We start from the raw sequence: 17,925 nt of genomic DNA on the forward strand, positions 1-17,925 counted from the left end.
GCACACATGCAGCGTATGCATGCAGGGGCGATATCGACGATGATTCTAGGTTATCCCTGGAGACATCTAATAGCGCATCCGACTTTGGCGGCTACGTGTTGCCTTCCCCGATAGTAGAGCCGATGAGATAGACTGATGTGAACGACGCAGCATCAGGGGCGTAAGAGATTCGGTCCGGCCCCTGCAGTGATATTAGATGGGCTGGTTCCGCCTGCAGTGTACAGCATAGCAGAAGCAAGGCTGACCCTCCACACGTTGCTGTACGTTTCCTAAGTGCCATCATCGTAGTATGGAGGGATACAAGGCCACCGGACTGGTGTACGGTACGACTGGTGGTGATCAGGGTGGGGTTGAAGATGGAGAAAGCGCGTTCACTAGCAACGGCAAGTGGGGGAACTCGGATGCCAAGCTTTCCATCGCGGGCCAATCGCGGAGTTACGACAAATCAACAACCTGGTGACTGTTCAGCTAGGATGCAGGCACGGTATTGTCAAGGTAGGTCATTACATTGTTCCATGTTGATCGTTACTCAACGCCCCCATCTAGATCCGTTTTGGCGCGTTGCTAAAGTACATTGAAGGTCAATCGAGAAGCGGAGAGCTGGGGTATGTCCAACACAATTATGTTACAAGGAAGACTTCGGGGTATCTGCCCCGGAAGACGCTCGCCTCTTCTTCGGGCCCATTGAGTTTAATTAAATTTACTCAAGAACACGCGTTACCAGACCAGTAGCGACAGTTCGGCCACCCTCGCGCATGTTGAACCGTTGGCCAGTCTCTAGGACGTGGGGCTGGTGGAGTTCGCAGACCATCTCGACGTTGTCACCAGGCATAACCTGCTTGTCGTGGGCATCCTCGGTGCCCTCTGGCCAGTGAAGCGCGCATGACTCGTCAGCGGTTCGGATGAACATTTGTGGCCTGTAGTTCTCGCCGAAACCAGTGTGACGACCACCTTCCTCCTTGCTCAGGACGTACATGGAGACGAGGAACTTCTTGTGAGCCTTGACCTGTCCGGGTACGGAAACAACCATGCCGCGGCGGACATCATCACGCTTAACTCCACGGAGGAGAAGACCGGAGTTGTCACCTGCGCGCGACTCCTCGCACGACTTCTTGAAGGTCTCAATGTCGGTAACCTTGGTCTTGATGGGAGCAGTACCCTTGCCCACAAGCTCGACTTCGGCATCACGCTTCAGAATACCGCGCTCAACGCGGCCAGAAACGACGGTACCACGACCGGCGATGGAGAAGACATCCTCAACAGCCATGAGGAAGGGCTTCTCGGTCTCACGCTGGGGGGTGGGGATCCATGCATCGACAGCCTCCAAAAGCTCATCGACCTTGGTGACACCAATCTCAGGCTGGCGGCCCTCGATGGCGCAGAGAGCGGAACCCATGATGATGGGCGTCTCGTCACCCTCGAAGCCGTAGCTGCTGAGGAGCTCACGCATCTCCATCTCGACGAGCTCCAACATCTCCTTGTCGTCGACAGCATCGACCTTGTTTACAAAGACAACGATTTTCTGGACACCGACCTGACGGGCGAGGAGCAAGTGCTCACGGGTCTGGGGCATTTGACCGTCGGAGGCGGCGACGACAATGATAGCACCGTCCATGTTGGCAGCTCCAGTAATCATGTTCTTGATGTAATCGGCGTGACCGGGGCAGTCGACGTGGGCATAGTGGCGGTTGTCGGTCTGGTACTCGATGTGGGCGGTCGAGATGGTAATACCACGCTTTCGCTCTTCGGGGGCCTTGTCGATGGAACCGTATTCGAGGTACTTGGCGTAGCCCTTCTCTGCTTGTCGCTTGGTGATGGCGGCTGTGAGGGTAGTCTATAGCGTATCAGTCGTCATGAGCGTGGGAGGCGGGGCGAGAGGCGTTGTACCTTTCCGTGGTCAACGTGGCCAATGGTGCCTGAGATCTATTAGCATGGCCATATGCATACTATCTCGGGATGCATACCAATGTTGACGTGGGGCTTGTCTCGTGTGAAAGAGGCGTAGTTCCGTACGCCGTTCATCCACCTCATCGTGCCCTGCGCGCCCAAAGCATTTTGCACTGGCGACACATTACGCTGGTACTGGAGAGCGGAGCGCGAGGTGCGCAGGAAAACTCTGGAAAAGCTCGACATGATTGACCCGATCACACGATGCAGAGAAGCGAGGGGATGCGATTGCTTGAGATGGCGGTGGTGTCTCGAGATGGCGAGGCTCAAATCATTTTCTTAGCGCGACATGGTAGCGCATCGGCCAATCATGTGAGGGGGAGATCCGAGCTCGACAACTTTGAGAATGAGCGATGGAGCACTGCGGGCGGAGAACATTTCCCGGTCATCTTGTATCATTCTTCATTCAGCGTTTCGTTAGAGGATTTACTGTGTCTTTCATTACCTCAAAAGCCATCAATTGACGTTGGTGACGCTTACTCTAATCGATACGCGTACGCGAATACCCGAGGTTCTCTCGGCGGAAACTGTGAAAGTTGCATCATTGGCGCGCATTTCACCTACATCACCATGTCTCTCCGCACATTAACAAGGACGCCGCTGAGCAGCGTCTCACGTATAAGCACGATAAACACCATGCCATTGCGCGCCAAAGTCACAAATCCCGCCTGGATGAGCGGGTCGAGAAAGGTACAGCACCCCTCCAGCCCACCACGCCTTCACACCTAACAATCGCGTAGTATGCCACACCCACCGCAGACCTCCTGAAAGCGCAGCAAGACGACGACCCCGACGATGTCATCTTCACCAACAACTACGGCGTCCGCAGCATCGAGCTCAACCGACCGAAGAAGCTGAACTCGCTCAATGGCTCCATGGCCCGCAAGATCATACCGAGGTTGCAGGAATGGGCAAAGTCGGAACTGGCCGGTGTCGTCATCATCAAGGGCAATGGTCGCGCCTTCTGTGCTGGAGGAGACGTCGCAGCGCTGGCAAAGTGGAATAAGGAAGGACCCCAGGGACAGCAAAACAGTTCAGACTACTTTGGGCTGGAATACAAACTGGATCACCTTATCGCAACCTACTCGAAGCCCTATGTCGCCTTTATGGACGGTATCACAATGGGTGGTGGTGTCGGCCTTTCGATACACGCCCCCTTCCGAATCGCAACCGAGAACACCCTCTTCGCTATGCCCGAGACGACTATTGGCTTCTTCCCAGACGTCGGCGCGTCCTTCTTCCTACCTCGAATGGAAGGCGCTGTCGGCACCTACCTCGCCCTCACATCCGAACAACTCAAGGGCGTCGACGCCTTCTACCACGGCATCGCGACCCACTACATCCACTCTTCCACGCTCCAGCAACTCGAGGCGCGTCTTGCCGAATTACAATTCCCCGACTACATGAAGCTAGACGAGCGCTTCAAGATCATCAACTCTACAATTGAAGAGTTCAGCACTGGACTACCCGCCGAGCGACCGCACATCTCCGGTGAACTTCGCAAGGTCATCGACACCGTCTTCCACGAGGACATGCCTAGCATCCAGAACATTTTGGCATCGCTTGAGGAAGTCAAGAAAGGACACAAAGATTCAGAGATTCAGACATGGGCAGACAAGACTATCCAGACCATCCACAGCCGGTCACCCACCTCGGTCGCCGTAGCCCTCCGCCAAATGCGTGTCGGCCGCCAATGGTCTATCGCGCAAACCTTCCAAAAGGAATACGACATCGCCTCTCGCTTCATGGCCCACCCCGATTTCGTTGAGGGTGTAACCGCACGCCTCGTAGAGCGCAAGAAGGAGCGACCAAACTGGAAACCCAACACCCTCGATGACGTCAAGAACCGCGACGTTGATGCTTTCTTCCGAGACGGTAGCGAAGGACCATTACCTCTGATTAGCGAGAAGGACTACCGAGAGTACCCGCACGCGTGGATCGGGCTACCCCGCGAGTCAGAGATTTTGAGAGAAGCTGGTGGTAACAAGAGGGAGGATGTTGTTGCTAAGCTTTTGGAAAAGTACGAGGGTAAGCAAGGAGTTCGGGAAAAGATTGCGGAAGTACTTGAGAGATATGCATAGGAGGTTGGATATGTAGCCTTCAATTATTCTCATGCAGTATGTAGCTGATTACCTCGATGTAAGGCGATCCACTATTGGAACGTACTATATTCCCTTGTTAATATATTTGTTGATGCACACTAATGTGTAGGAAAGCCGCCGTCTAACGTAGCAGGACCCTATTTCATACATTGTCAGCAAAAGCGGAATCGTCACGAACACACATATTGCTAAACGTACCATCCGCACCAAATTACGATTGATGATCTTCCAGCTCCCATCCTTCTGCTTCGCCCACATATCCTGATACTGAGCCTTATCAATCAAAACTTTACTATTGTCCACGGGGTTCTGAACGCCAGTATACGGAGTGAAGTAATGCGTAGCCTGAAAGTACGTAATAGACACAGCGCTCTTAGGACCGCAGATATGAATCATCTGCGTGCCAAGATGGTGCTGGGTAGATACGAAAGTGCTTAGACCGGGTGCTAGGTTATCGATGATGGCTTGGACGCCGTTTAACACGCCAATGGGGTCGGAGTAGTTGGCGCGGGCATCGGCGGTGAAGACTTTCCGGAGGACGTCGTAGTTGCGGCCGTCAATGGCCAGCGCGTAGAGTGAGAGGGTTTGACGGATGGATTCCGTTGCGACTGGGTCTGGGTGGGCTTGGACGGTGAATAGACCTGCTACATCGCTGAAGCTCACTGGCCCGGGAGATATATCGGGGCAGCTGGTGTTCGCATTGCGGGCTATGATTGATGCGCTGGCATCATCTTGAGCGGAAACAAAAGGCAGGGCGAGCAGAGCCGCAATGCGTAATGGGAATGCGATGCGCATGTTCATGCAGGTACGGAGCAAGGATGTGAGTGTGGGATGGGTGTAGTTTAGAAGAATGAGGGCCTGATTAGGAGTCAAAATTGGCTAGCCAATTGAAACCTTTGGGTTTGGAGCAAACATTCGATGATTGTAGTTGATATGTAGATAGTGGTTCTCGGGAGGTTGGGACGGGTGGCGGGCGGGCGGACACTCTGACGAGCAGCCGAGCCATACCCGGGATACACGCTGTATGGATTTATGTAAGTGCATACTGAGCTATTCGTAAAGGCCAAACGATTGTAGCAGAAGCTGGGAGATTGTTGAGATGCTTTGATTATGCTGTATTCCTACGCTAGCGCATTTCGGTTGATGGGAACATATCCCACCTGCGATTGAGCTCAATTGCGATGTTTTTCAGTCGTCTGAATCAATGATGTCTAGGAAGCTGCGAGTAGCTCCTCTTGTGCTGCTTTTTTTGCAATGCCGTTGGGTAGTAATAAGCGCGGCTTCAGTCATTGATGTTGGATGTCAGTGGAGTCAGGTCTTTGGTCGATGGAGTGGACGGCAAGGTGGAAGCGACGTTCATGTGGGCCGTTCCTTGGCGGCATGATTGGCGGGGTACAACGACCAGGGCACCGTATACAAGGAAGGCGCTGAACAGGTCTGCGGCCTACGTTGAGATGTAGACATACAAAGTAGACAACCTAACATTAAAGTAGTATTCGGGATGTCCAACTTTTCCCTTGGTGAGCTAAGGCTTAATCCCCTTCAACGGCAGAACCTACACAAACGATGCATCTCTGACCCGAGTGCACTTAACTAAATGGATATCAGTAAGCAAACGTACCGCCAAGACATGCTTGTAAGACCTAGATAGTACCATGCATCAGCCTAAGTGCATCGTGATTACTTTTACCGCACTTAACGATACACATTGCTTTTGACGAAGCGCCCATCGCGTACCGCCAACGCTGGGCACACCCCAAGCCCGCAAACAGTCGCATCGGCGGTACTTCCCCATCCGGCGACACCACGCGGCCCGCCTCGCATGCAACGGCGACCGTCCTTTACGCATCCGGAAAATGGGTGGTTATCGGCCCATGTCCGCATCTGGTGGCGTTATCCATGGCGCTCAACAGTTCAGCTGAACAGGAAAAGCTTGGCTTGGACGTCGAGCTTGTGCATGCACTTTGTCGTACTGCTGCGATGGTGGAGAAGGTTGAGTAATCTCGAGGTGAGGAGGCTTGGGTTGTATATTGCTTGTGCCGTGGTGGTGATAAACAAGGCAAGGCTGAGATAAGGTTGTTTGGTTGACAGTGGAGAGGCGGGAGCGAAGTGGGGCAGTCGCCGCGAGCCCGTGATGGGACGGTTGCGCAGGCACAACCGACTGGGCTGATGAACAATGGTACGGAGATGAATTTTGCATTGCACAGAGTTCTGTGACGAGCGTCCGCTCAAGTTCAGTTTACACGGTGTCAAGTATGGACTCAGAGCATTCTGCATTAGACCTAGCATTACATCCTACACATTCCGTAGACATGTGCATCATCCCATTATCATGCATTAGTGCATTAAACATCAGACATTGAAAGGTATACGCTATCTCCTCTTCAACATTACGCGATTAGAACAGTCCCAATCCGAGGCCCGCTGCTCCAATCAACATACCCGCGATGTGACCTGTTGGAAGCGCGGCGCCTCCAAGGAACTCGGAAGTCGAGCTTGGGCTCGGCTCTGGGGCAGACGACGTGTCTTCTGAGGTAGTAGTGGAGCGCGTCGAGGTAAGGCTCGATACGATGATCGACGAGGAAGGAGGGGCAGACGAGGGTGCTTCCAGTGAGGAAGAAGGCTCGGGAACGGTCGAGGGCTCCGGAACCACGGATGATTCAGGAGGAGGAGCGGACGGCGATGGACCTTCAGACGCGGAGTCAGCAGGACTGCTTGATGGAGGCACGATACTTGTCGGTGGTGGTGCAGCGCTGGAGGACGGAAGGACTGTGCTAGACGATGCAGGTGCCGCACTACTTGGAGGTGGAGCCGGGCTCGAACTTGGGGGTGGAACTCGAGTACTGCTTGGCGGTGGTGGCGGCGGTGAAGCGCTGCTAGAGGGTGGCGGTGGAGGAGGCCGCGAGCTGCTTGGAACTGGAATTGCACTAGAAGAAGGAGGTGGAGGGGGAGGCCTACTTGATGTTGGTGGAGGAGGTGGCGATGGCGAACTTGGAGGAGCAGCAGTGGTTGTTGGTACTGCACTTGTTGAGGGTGCTTCCGAAGATGGCAGAACGACAGATTGCGCAGTCGGCCTTCGGACCGTCGATGTACTCAGGCCGGCAACTGAGGAAATATAGGTGGCAGTTCCAATTGAAGATTGAACGCCGCTCACTGTACTTCCATCGGCTGGGTCACATGCGTCTGGACCAATTGACTGGCCAAGCTGGGCAATGACGGTCGGCTGGCTGTTGAGAAAGTCGACTACCGTGGGCGCCACGAACGCTGTATTGGGGACGGAGTCGAGAGGTACAATGAGAGACGCATAGAGTGTAGGAGATGACAAGGCAAGGGTTTCTGTCTCAATCACACAAGCCGTTCCCAACGCCTCGACTTCCAGATGGCTAAAAGTCTCGTAGGCTAGGTAGGTCGTAGGATACGTCAGTGGCACGCCCGAGTAATCCCACGTGAATGTTGGCGGCGCTTGAGAAGGTAACGCGTTGATGAAGAGCGATGAGCTAACATCCCTATTTTGATCATCCGTATAGATCGTGAGAGTGGCTGTTGGTACCTGAACGATCTCAGTAACGATCTCCCCAGGGTACTCTAATCTGGTCGCGGTGACGTCAATCTGGCATTCGCTAGAGCAGGAGATTGATGCAGGCGTGGTGGAAGATGGACTTGGTGTCAATGTTTCCACAATGGTAGTAGGCTGGATCTGGGTGGTGACGAAGGATTGAGTGATGAGGACAGTGGAAATGGACGTCGTTGCAGGCAACGTCACGGTAGCTACGGAGGTGGAGCCAGGAAGAGAGATCGTGCTCAACACTGTCGATCCTGGTAATGTGACAGTCGACAGTACAGTACTTGTCGTAACGCTGCCCGGTAATTGGGTGACAATCGTGGAAGTAACCGCAGGTAGCGTCACCGTCGAAAGGATAGTACTAGCCGGTAGCTGACTAGTCACAACCGAGGTTTCTGCAGGAAGCTGAATGGTAGAAGTGACGACTTCTCCAGGTAGAGTGAATGTAGAAACTATTGTGCTCGCCGGAAGTTGTGACGTTATCACAGAAGTAGTGCCAGGGAGTTGAACGGTAGTAGTCGTAAGCTCGCCAGGTAGAGTGATGGTAGACAACACCGTGCTTGCGGGGAGCTGTGTTGTGACCGTCGACGAAACTCCGGGAAGCGTCAATGTAGTAGTAGTAATCTGGCCTGGTTGTGTGAAGGTCTCCACGACGGTCTCTGGTGGCGATATGCTGACAGAAGTCACTGTGGCTTGCGGGAAAGTCAGAGTCGATACGATGGTTGAAACCACAGTGCTAGGCGGAACCTGAGTCGTGATTGTCGAAGTCTCGCCTTCCAAGGTCGTCGTGGTTGTGGTGACCTGGGGTGGTAGAGTCAGAGTACTAAGCTGCGTAGACACTTCTGTGACTGTCTCCTCAACTGTCTCTGTGGGGCCCGGAACGGTGACCGGAACAGTAACCGGAACAGTGGTCTCTATCGTACGATCCGATGTCACGACAACAGTCTGTGGAATAGTTTCCGTAAACGTAGTCGTGATAAATATCTCGGAAAAGACGGTCTCAGTAGTAACACTTGTAGTGCCAGACAGGGTCAGGGTTGATACAATGAATTGTGTTGACGTTGACGTTGACACGGATGTAGACACGCTCGTCGTCAGAGACGTTGTGGTCACGCTGATCACTTCTGTTGTCGTTGTTGGCGTGAAGCTGATGATAGTCTCAATTGGACCAGGGACCGACACTGTCTGAACCGAAGTCTGAATGGGGCCGGGAACCGAGACGGTTTCCACTGTAGTCTGAGTAGGACCTGGAACAGAGATGGTCGGTCCAGGGACGGTCGTTGTCACAGAGATGAGGTCGGTAAGAGTGAGCGTTTCTGTTGTTGTCGAGACCACCGTCTCGGTCCTGACAGATGTAGTCCCAGGCACTGTGCAACAATCAGGATGTGTTTTGTACACCGCTTAGGCAGATATAAAAATGGAGATGGGATACATGAGGACGAGGCAGGCAATCATAGGATTGAGATTGGCGGGTCGCATCGAGGGGTTAAGCAACTTACGTGTTTCAGTGATGGTCTCATAGATCGTAGTAGGGTAGGTAGTAACCGAGATGTAGGTCGATGTTGAGATGCTGACCGTCGTAGAAACGTCAGTTTGGGTAGTGATGTCCGTTGTCGTCGCCGTGGTCGTGATGAGATCGGTAGTTGGTACGAGAGTCACTACCGTTGAGATTATCGTCTTCGTTGTATATTCTGTGATTGTGTTGTTGACGGTTGTCGTAGGCCCAGTCACGGTATCATAATCAGTCTTTGTAATGGTAGAGTTGTTCACATGAGTCACAGTAATAGGCTGCGGAACAGAACAGTACTCGGACGAAGTAACAGTTTCGTGCTCAGTCTTTGATAGTCAGCAACAGTCGGGGGCAACTTAAGAATGGTCATACCTCTGTGACAGTGACGTTCTCCGTATGGGTCACAGTCAAGGGAGGCGGAACAGCGCAATATTCAGAAGACGTGACAGTGACCGTTTCCGTTTTAGTTTCAGTCTTTGTTTCAGTATCTGTTTCGGTCTTTGGAGGTGGCGGCCCAGGAGATGGTGGTGGATGTGATGGAGGTGGCGGAGGTGGTGGTGGCTTTGATGGTGGTGGTGGTGGAGGAGGAGGCGCGTCGTATCCACTAGACGTGGTTGCTTCCTTTGTTGAGGAGGTTACTTCTGTTGGGTAAGCGGGATAGGTCTCTGTCGGATAGGTGTCTGTGGGATAGTCGTCTGTGGGATAGGCTTCTGTCGGATAGGCGTCTGTGGGTGAGGTGTCGTATGCAGGCAGTGAAGTACTGTTATCACCATATCCACCACCTTGCGCGACAGCTATGCTTGTAAAAGCCAGCAGAAGGGGCCAATGGCTGCGCATCTTCAAGCGAGAGACTGCTACGCCGGCTGAACGAGTGGCACACGGCTTGGAGCTGGACGAGAAGGTTAGACACGTGACGTGATATGCCTGAAGTGACAAAAGAGCTATCTTGACTGAGAAAGTACAATACAGTGTCAAGCGTGGCACTAGTCAAGGTACGGATTGAAGTAAGGGGAGGATCAGGAACGACTATGTAGGGTACCAATGGGGGCATCACATACCTTGCGACGAAAGATGGGCTGGAGGCTCGAAAGAGGGAAGGAAGCAAGCAGGAACGGATAACTATAAGACGATGACGAAGCTAGCTGCCGACTTGCATATGACGGTGGGAACAAATCCTTTGGCGAGGCTGGCAGCAGCCAAGCTTGGCCAGTAATCCTGTGTGCCAGGGTATGTAAACATCAGGCCGGAAGCAGAACAACCAAGCCGAAGGCATAGATCTACCTGACCGCCTGCCACATGACGAACGCCCGGGCTTGGTGGCAGCATTGAAGTATACTCAGATTGCCTAGACCTTCTTCAAGCAATACGGCCGGCACAGCTCAATGGCGAAAGGCCGCCACAGAAGCCAGGGTCGCAGTGAGACCTAGTAGACTTCCAAGACGTGGTGTCGCATTCAATCCGCATGATGAAAACCGCCGGACAGATGCAAGTGACGCGGGATATTATCCAACCCAGAGGCCTGAAGACAAGTAGAGAATCGCATCCATGGCGGTTGCTGACATGGTTACTTCTGAGGCCGCATAAAGTTAGCTCGTTACCTTGCACAGAGTAATGGCCTGCAGCCCATCATCACTAGCGATAGCTTTTGGCGCCAGACGGGATCCGATGAGGATGGCATTCTGGGGGCCGAAAATGAGGAGCGAAGCTCGGAGCAGAAGGGCGCTCCTTGCACAGGTCCGCTGGTGCCGAGCGCCATACTCGCACTGGCTACACGACTCTAATTCCCGAATCCGTACGATCGTGTTTCTTCAAGGGTGGGTCGCGCAGGGTGACAACAAGAGTGATTGTGTGTTGCAACGTGTGAGAGGTGCATGCACGTGAGAACGGATGTGCGTGCTGTGCGGGAAAGTGGGGCGGCGGCTCGAGCGATTGGGCCGTTGGCTTCCGCTGAGTAAGGCGATCGAGCGCGCCAGCCAGTGAAGCTCCACCTGTCCGCGGGCCGTCAAGGCTTCCCTCGAGGTCTGCCTTTCCAGCCACCTAAGCATGCAGCCTATCTGCGGCCCTGGTCAACAACGATTGCCATCCAGACTCTCGATTGAATGCTTCGCGATCCTTCTCCGCCCAGTCCTCTCCCAATGGGAAGGCCGGTGGCAACCACACAACCTGTGCCCTTTCACCGGTATTGCCACGTCCAGTCATATGCCGGCTCATCCACATGCAATATGCAACCTCAGGGTGCCCTGGCGATGCTGTGCCTCTACCCCGCCTGAGGCACGGGCGCAATACACCCACAACAAGCAGATGGGCTTGACGCCTAGAGCGGCCAGACAAATTGATGTTTAACCGATCCAAGCAACGGCAATGAGGACCTTGCGACTGTCGTTCATGGAGCGCTGATGTGCATTTCCCACGCAAGTCGCGGTTCAATGCCAGTCCGGCACCACCTGCTGACCTACGCTAAGTGGTTGCGGTAGCTGACAAGGTATTGGTGTTTTCGATGGCTTGTGCCTCTTCTTATCTGTAGCGTCCTCTTATCAACCGACAGCCCTTCACTTCGGCTGCGATGCGCCGTGGTCAAGTTACGACGATGTTTTCCAAGAAGCGTGCCGAGCCGATTCAGCTGCCTTCGCCTTACGTTCTGAGTCCCAGTGGGAAGTACGAAGGAAATGATGGGAAGTGGTCTACGTTCTTCATCAATGTCGGCGACGACGCCAAGAACAACAGCAACGGCCAGAATTTCAGGGTACTCATATCCACTTCTTCGCCTGCTACCCTCGTACCGCAACAGACCGACTGGTGTTCCGATCCCAGCCCTGAAGAGTGTGCAGCGAATCGTGGTATCTTGCCATACGAAGGCCGTCCGTCTCTAGGTTTCGATGACGAAAAATCTTCAACATGGCAGACTGCAGGAGTCTACACTATTCCGGTACCCGAGTGGTACAATGACACATTGCAAGCGGAGGAACCAGCCGCAGTTTGGGGTGTGGATAATGTTGGCCTGGGTGAGAGTTCACCAGGAGGCTTTATCCTGGCGGAGCAGTATGTCGTGAAGTACACCGTTGCAAACTTCTACATGGGTTCCCTTGGGCTCGCTGTTGGATCTACCGGACCCCCTGGCGCACTCAAACCAAACTTCATGGACAACATGTATGGAAGCGCCCACAGAATTGCGAGTCGGTCGTTCGGATATACCGCGGGGGCTTATTATCGTAAGTGCATCGTGTGGTGTGTATCATCAGTTACCACCGCAGCGAGAAGAGAAATTAGCATATCTGAACGCTAATACAAACAGGCAATAACAACAACGGAGTTACAGGAAGCTTGGTGATCGGCGGTTACGATAAATCGCGACTTTCCGATCTAGGTGTCTCGATCAGTATGCCCAGCCGGCAGAACAACACGCTTGCTGTTGGCGTCATTTCCATTCTCTGGAAGCCAGACCAAGACGCCGAAGCCACCACAACTTCTTTCACCAAGGGAGGATTCCCTGCTACTATCGATTCCACATTACCGTATCTTATCCTTCCGGACGAAGTCTGTGACCTATTCGTCACTACTTTCGGTCTGACCTTGGACGTGGACGTCCAGCTGTATACTGTCAACGACTCATCGCACCAGCAGAATCTACGACTAAACCCAACACTATCCTTCAAGATCAGCGCCAATACTGGTGGCGACAGCACAGACTTTACGGACATAACTCTCCCATACTCGGCGCTGGATCAGCAAGCCGACTATCCACTCTTCTTCAATACGACCCGTTATCTTCCCATAAAGCGATCACTAAATGGGAAATTCGTGTTGGGGCGCACATTTCTGCAGGAAGCGTACATCGTGGTCGACTACGAACACCAGAATTTCACGGTCGCTCCAGCCACATTTTCTGATCCAATGCCAGATCCGAGTCTAGTCACCATATTCGATAGGTCTTACACTGGCCTACCGGCACCGCCAGAGTCTGAGTCTGGAGGTGGGCTATCGGCAGGCGCAATCGCAGGAATTGTTGTCGGCATCGTTGGCGCTTTCATCATTGTCGCAATCGGTGCTTACCTTCTATGGAGGAAGAAGCGCCGGACGGCAAAGGAACCCGAAGAAAACACCGAAAAGCCGTCTGAGATTGACACAACTTTTGCTGGTACTGAGATCAAGTATCGTCGTGTCTCAGAGCTCACTGGCTCTGAAGCTCCTCATTCACCAAAAGACCCTGCAGCAGGCTATTACAGTGTTGATCACAAATCCTACCCACCTATCAGCGAAATGTCTCCGGAGAGCACCCCTGCTGAGCTTTACAGCCCTCCGCCAGATGGTCGCAATTCGCCCGACTACTTCTCCAATGGCAGATATAGTGTGCCTCTTGCAGAACTTCCCGGCGGAGATACGATCAGCTCAATGCCTAGTAAGAACTCAGACATGAAGCCAATGCAGAAACCTCCACACAGCCGAAGTCCAAGTGACAACTCACTTTCGACCAATATCGACGAAGTACTAGCAAAGAAGGCGCCTGAAGCTGGACCAGATGGCGAAGCCACAAGATCAGCAGTGGAGCCTGGAGCGCCAGCCACTGCTGAAGAGATTACCAAAGCAAAGGCAGGCGCACAACCCGAAGCGGACAACGATGCGGAAGAGGCGGCGATCGAACGACGGCCGTCACACACCAGAGGACTGAGCGACACAACCATTCAAAGCGATAGTACAGCTGTCTCGCAACCAACACCCGAAGAGCTAGAGCGCTGGGCGAGAAGTGTAGACGGCCAAAGTCGGCCCATGTCTCCATCATGAACGACAGAACTTTTGACTTCGAACATTTCCATGACTCTATCCTTTCGAATCTTTTCTTCCTTTAGACTTCTGATATGTCTTGCGTCGCAAACGTTTGCCTCTTGGCCAGTCTTTCGGTGTTATTGCAACACGTAGATAGTGTTCGACCTTTCTTTCGGGATGTTCACGAGGAGACGATCAAGATACCCACTAGTACACTCTTTACGACTTTAATGTAATAGTACACTGCATCGCTATCTTAACGCATCGCACTATGTTCATAGCACCGCCAGCTTTTGAAACACTTCCGACATCTCACAACAGCTTGCGTTCTCGTATAGTTCGCATCATGCCTCATTGGTTCTCGCGCAGTACATTATCGCTGACGCAGTACGGCGTCTGCAATGTGACTCCTCGCGTCGTATGCTCCCCACACCAGTGGCTGTCTCCCTAGCGCGGATCCTCTAGCTTCCGACATCTAGAAGCAATGATCGCTTCTAATGATCCCCAATATGCGTATTTCCGCCAGCGCAACCTGTTCGTCCCCACCGATCAGCATGCAGCGGCAATACCGTATTGCCGCGTCACTCGGCGTGATTGACCGTCACTGCATGCGTATATAACTCGACTTGCGTGCGTGCGTGGTGGTTAGCATCCGAGCGGCACAGTCTAGCGCTGCGGGTGCGAAGGAATTATTGATCAAATCTCCACCTCCGCGTCCTTCTCTAGTCACCAACTTTAAACAGATGATTGAAAGTTACTCCTCCCCAACAATGAGGCTCAGCACTTTCCGTCATTCCATCATCTCAATACGGAAGGTGCACAATAGTAGACTTACGCCACCGCTCTTTGTTCCAAAGCACCTCAGCGGCTGGCTAAAGGACCATGCAGCAAGCCTGCATGCGACTTATGTGAGAAAGCGGCACAGCCTGGTGTGAAGAAAAGCATTTTGGGGGCCATCACACAAGACGTGGGTCGCATATTGGGCAGGATGGAAGGCAAGTCAGCCTGGTATGTTGTTGAGTATGATTGACGTGGCAAGTCGCAAATATCATACCGATCGTGGGATTAGGATGTTGCGATAGCGGTCATTTTGTGGGGCAAAGCCATATGGTGACTGTCAGAACGCGCTTACGTGGGGCACTCGAGAGAGTACGTTTGAACATCTTCTGTAGCGTGGGTAATAAGATTGAAGGCGGGCGTAAATTGGTCATAGTGGGCAAAGACAAGGGCGCATTCTTGGCGTGCAAGCGTCTTGAATGAAAGATGCACTGGTAAGCCATCAAACACCGACTGAACGGTCGACAGATACGAACACATTCTTGTTCGTATTCGCGCCACAGGCATCAGCTCATAATGACGTTGCTCCAAACATGTGTTATGATTAGACTTGCAGCAAGTAAGCCGCAATTTATTATTAATTGGCTGTGAACCTCGTTATACTGCCGGCCGTGGTACGCGGCGAGAAGCCGCTGCTAATGCGGGTACCTAGCCGGCGGTCACCTAGCCGGCGGTACCACTCAATGGGGATGATGGGATCGACCCGAGGCTATACTGCCGCTAGAGAACTGCAGGTCCATAACTTGCCAACATCGTGTTATATGTATTAGATCGCTCCACACCTGTGTTTGTGTGGTGTCAGCTGCGAGTCTGCCGGGTCATGGTGAGTGGTCTGGCCATGGGGCCAAGCCTGGTATTAGTCCTCTCCCGGAACTTGTTCGTCCTCTGCAGCACCCATCTGAACGGCGAACTTCGAGCCTCGTCGCTGGATAGAGTAAGATTGCGATGGCTCAGCGCCGGACGTTGCAGATCCGATAGTCGGCGCCTCCCGTTGAGGTGTTGTTTCTGCCGATGGCTGCTGAGAAGCTGATGCTGACCCAGAAGCCTGTCCCTGGTTCAGGACGTTGGTGAACAAGCTCCACGAATCTCCCTGCTCCAGAAAAGACAGAGGCCATACAATAGCGGGTGCCCAGCTCTGGTCAATGGCCTGATGGCATGCCTTCGATACCCGCTGTCCCCAGCCCTCCATGAACCAGTATCGCGTCTCAGCTGCATGGAACATGGTCGTATAGTACAAGAGAATTACAATCGCACCTGACCTTCGCTGTTGAATAGCTTCCATGAAATCTGGTCCTAATTGCAGAGGCCAAAAGAATAGGAAACGTAGCTCCCGGTTATCCACTCGAGCAGGCAGCGATATCTGGAAAGCGGGCTCGAAGAGGTGAATGACAGTAAGATAAAGTTGTCGTTCGGCCTCTGAGAGATCCGTTCTCCCTTCAATGAAAGTAACCAGTGCTGGTAATTGACTTTTCAGCTCTAGCAGCACGGGCTGCGATGCAGTGGGTTCCAACGGATCTCTCAGTATCGGGCCGAGAAAAGAGTCCCTCACTGCCATTTGAGCGAGCGCAAGAACGTGTCCCATACCTTGCATAAGATGGAAGGCATTCACCAGACTATCAATGTCGTTGACAGGTGCAGTAAGAGGTGTCTGGGCCTCGAATCCCGTCGAAGCAAATACGCTGAAGGTGAGCAGTGTCGACGTAGCTACAATCGCCGGGGCGTCTTCGTCGGTTACATTTTGAAGCTTCTCTCGAACTCCCCGAATGGCGAGATCTTGATGATGGATACCGCAAGCATAGTATGGCTGCCGTTGGTCTTGAGGTTGTTGATATGCTTTGTGTAGCGCCGCAAAGGCCAGAATCTCATGCATGAAGAAGTCATGTGCGTTGGCTTGTTTAGGAGCCTCGACTCTCCACATATGCCGAATGGTAGGTCGTTGGGACAGGGTATCAAATGCCTCTGTTGTCCAGTGGTGTCTAAAACAGTTGGTGATGATCCTGGCAATGGCCCAACTGACTTACAAGAGCTCCAGGTCCCGCAACCATAGCGACGACTGACTCGGTTGATTTCTGTGTATATATCTAGTCAAGAAGGGGTATGCGTCCGACTGCGAGTCGGAAGAATCCTCTTCCGAGATAGTCGAGACGGCCCTCGCTCCGGCTGCGGTCGACGGGTTGCGCGGGTAGGCCACGTGGGCAGACGATGCCGATGAACCCTGTTACACCAATGAGAAAAGAACGACTATGTTTCATGGCGTTTTATGGGGCATACGGGTATAGATCGTTCGAGCGGTGACTGATTCGTACGTCGTGATGCAGACGATGCGGAAGATGCCGAATGAGCTGACTGGGATGCGCTGGGATCCCAGACGACGAGGCTACACGGAACGCCATGGCGGGCGCAGTTGGTACACGGCTTGAGTTCATCACACTGAGCTACTTCAGTATCGAGTCCTCGTAAGCGTGTAATGCTTAGTTCGATGTTGTGTCCTACCTTGACATGGCGGGCTTTACATTGTTGGCAGCCTAGTCTGGACCTAGAGAACGTGATCGGGTCAGATAGGAGCGAACAGTGGTTTTGAAGTATAAAACGGGGATGCTGTGGCTCGAGGGTACGGGGTTGTGGGCGACGAGTGGTAGGAGTGTGGCGTGATGATTACGGACTTTTTGTGGCCGAGGCGCGGCATTGCAGCGAACTACCGTGACCCGAGACCAAAGCTTTGGGCCTCGACAGTGTGACCAACCGATCAGGCTATCGTCGCAACGGACCGTCTCGCTGTTTCAAGCCGCAGGATGAGGGAACAATGCGAATGCGAAGGTGAGGTACGTGTGGACGATGCTGTGTGTGGTGGGTCGGGAGAATCTTCGCGCACAAGGATGATCCCACACTATGCCACGTTCGCTCCAGACGATGCCGAATCGAACTTGACGGCAGCCGCGGCACACCTCGCATTCGCATTCCGGAGTTCGTAACGAGATAGATATAGTCTCCGACATGTGATGCGGTTGTGGTCGACGTCGCAATCCATTGGGTTGTGCGTCATCCGGCTTCTTCCGCCGCTTCAATCATCTCGTGTTCGGATCATAGCGTCATCCTCAAGACAGGAACATCGAAATCGACCCTGACCAGCGGTACGATGGTATAATGTCACCCATTAAGTCGGAGTCGAGGAAGCACGAGCCCAGAAATGCATACGAGAGCCGCCC

At 53.2% G+C, this 17,925-nt stretch overlaps 4 protein-coding genes across 4 annotated transcripts; 1 reads left to right on the top strand and 3 right to left on the bottom strand.

The window, feature by feature from the left end:
* Positions 1-700: 700 nt before the first annotated feature.
* On the bottom strand, positions 701-2,133 carry TUF1 (translation elongation factor Tu; the record flags this gene model as incomplete). The annotated part of the gene is made up of 3 exons (XM_051431848.1): positions 701-1,834; positions 1,888-1,916; positions 1,965-2,133. 3 exons carry the CDS (start codon positions 2,131-2,133, stop codon positions 701-703), a joined length of 1,332 nt encoding a protein of 443 aa, XP_051294982.1.
* A 2,014-nt stretch (positions 2,134-4,147) lies between these two features.
* Positions 4,148-4,844, bottom strand: J4E90_002268 (uncharacterized protein; the record flags this gene model as incomplete). The annotated part of the gene is made up of 2 exons (XM_051431849.1): positions 4,148-4,186; positions 4,248-4,844. The coding sequence occupies 2 exons, from the start codon at positions 4,842-4,844 to the stop codon at positions 4,148-4,150; spliced, it is 636 nt and encodes a 211-aa protein (XP_051294983.1).
* Positions 4,845-11,708: 6,864 nt separating this feature from the next.
* On the top strand, positions 11,709-13,900 carry J4E90_002269 (uncharacterized protein; the record flags this gene model as incomplete). The annotated part of the gene is made up of 2 exons (XM_051431850.1): positions 11,709-12,330; positions 12,414-13,900. The coding sequence occupies 2 exons, from the start codon at positions 11,709-11,711 to the stop codon at positions 13,898-13,900; spliced, it is 2,109 nt and encodes a 702-aa protein (XP_051294984.1).
* Positions 13,901-15,575: 1,675 nt separating this feature from the next.
* Positions 15,576-16,637, bottom strand: J4E90_002270 (uncharacterized protein; the record flags this gene model as incomplete). Its single annotated transcript, XM_051431851.1, has 1 exon — positions 15,576-16,637. One exon carries the CDS (start codon positions 16,635-16,637, stop codon positions 15,576-15,578), a length of 1,062 nt encoding a protein of 353 aa, XP_051294985.1.
* Positions 16,638-17,925: the final 1,288 nt, after the last annotated feature.

This window comes from Alternaria incomplexa (assembly GCF_024043165.1).
Source record: "Alternaria incomplexa strain BMP 0042 chromosome Unknown scaffold_2, whole genome shotgun sequence".
Classification (NCBI taxonomy): Eukaryota; Fungi; Ascomycota; class Dothideomycetes; order Pleosporales; family Pleosporaceae; genus Alternaria; species Alternaria incomplexa.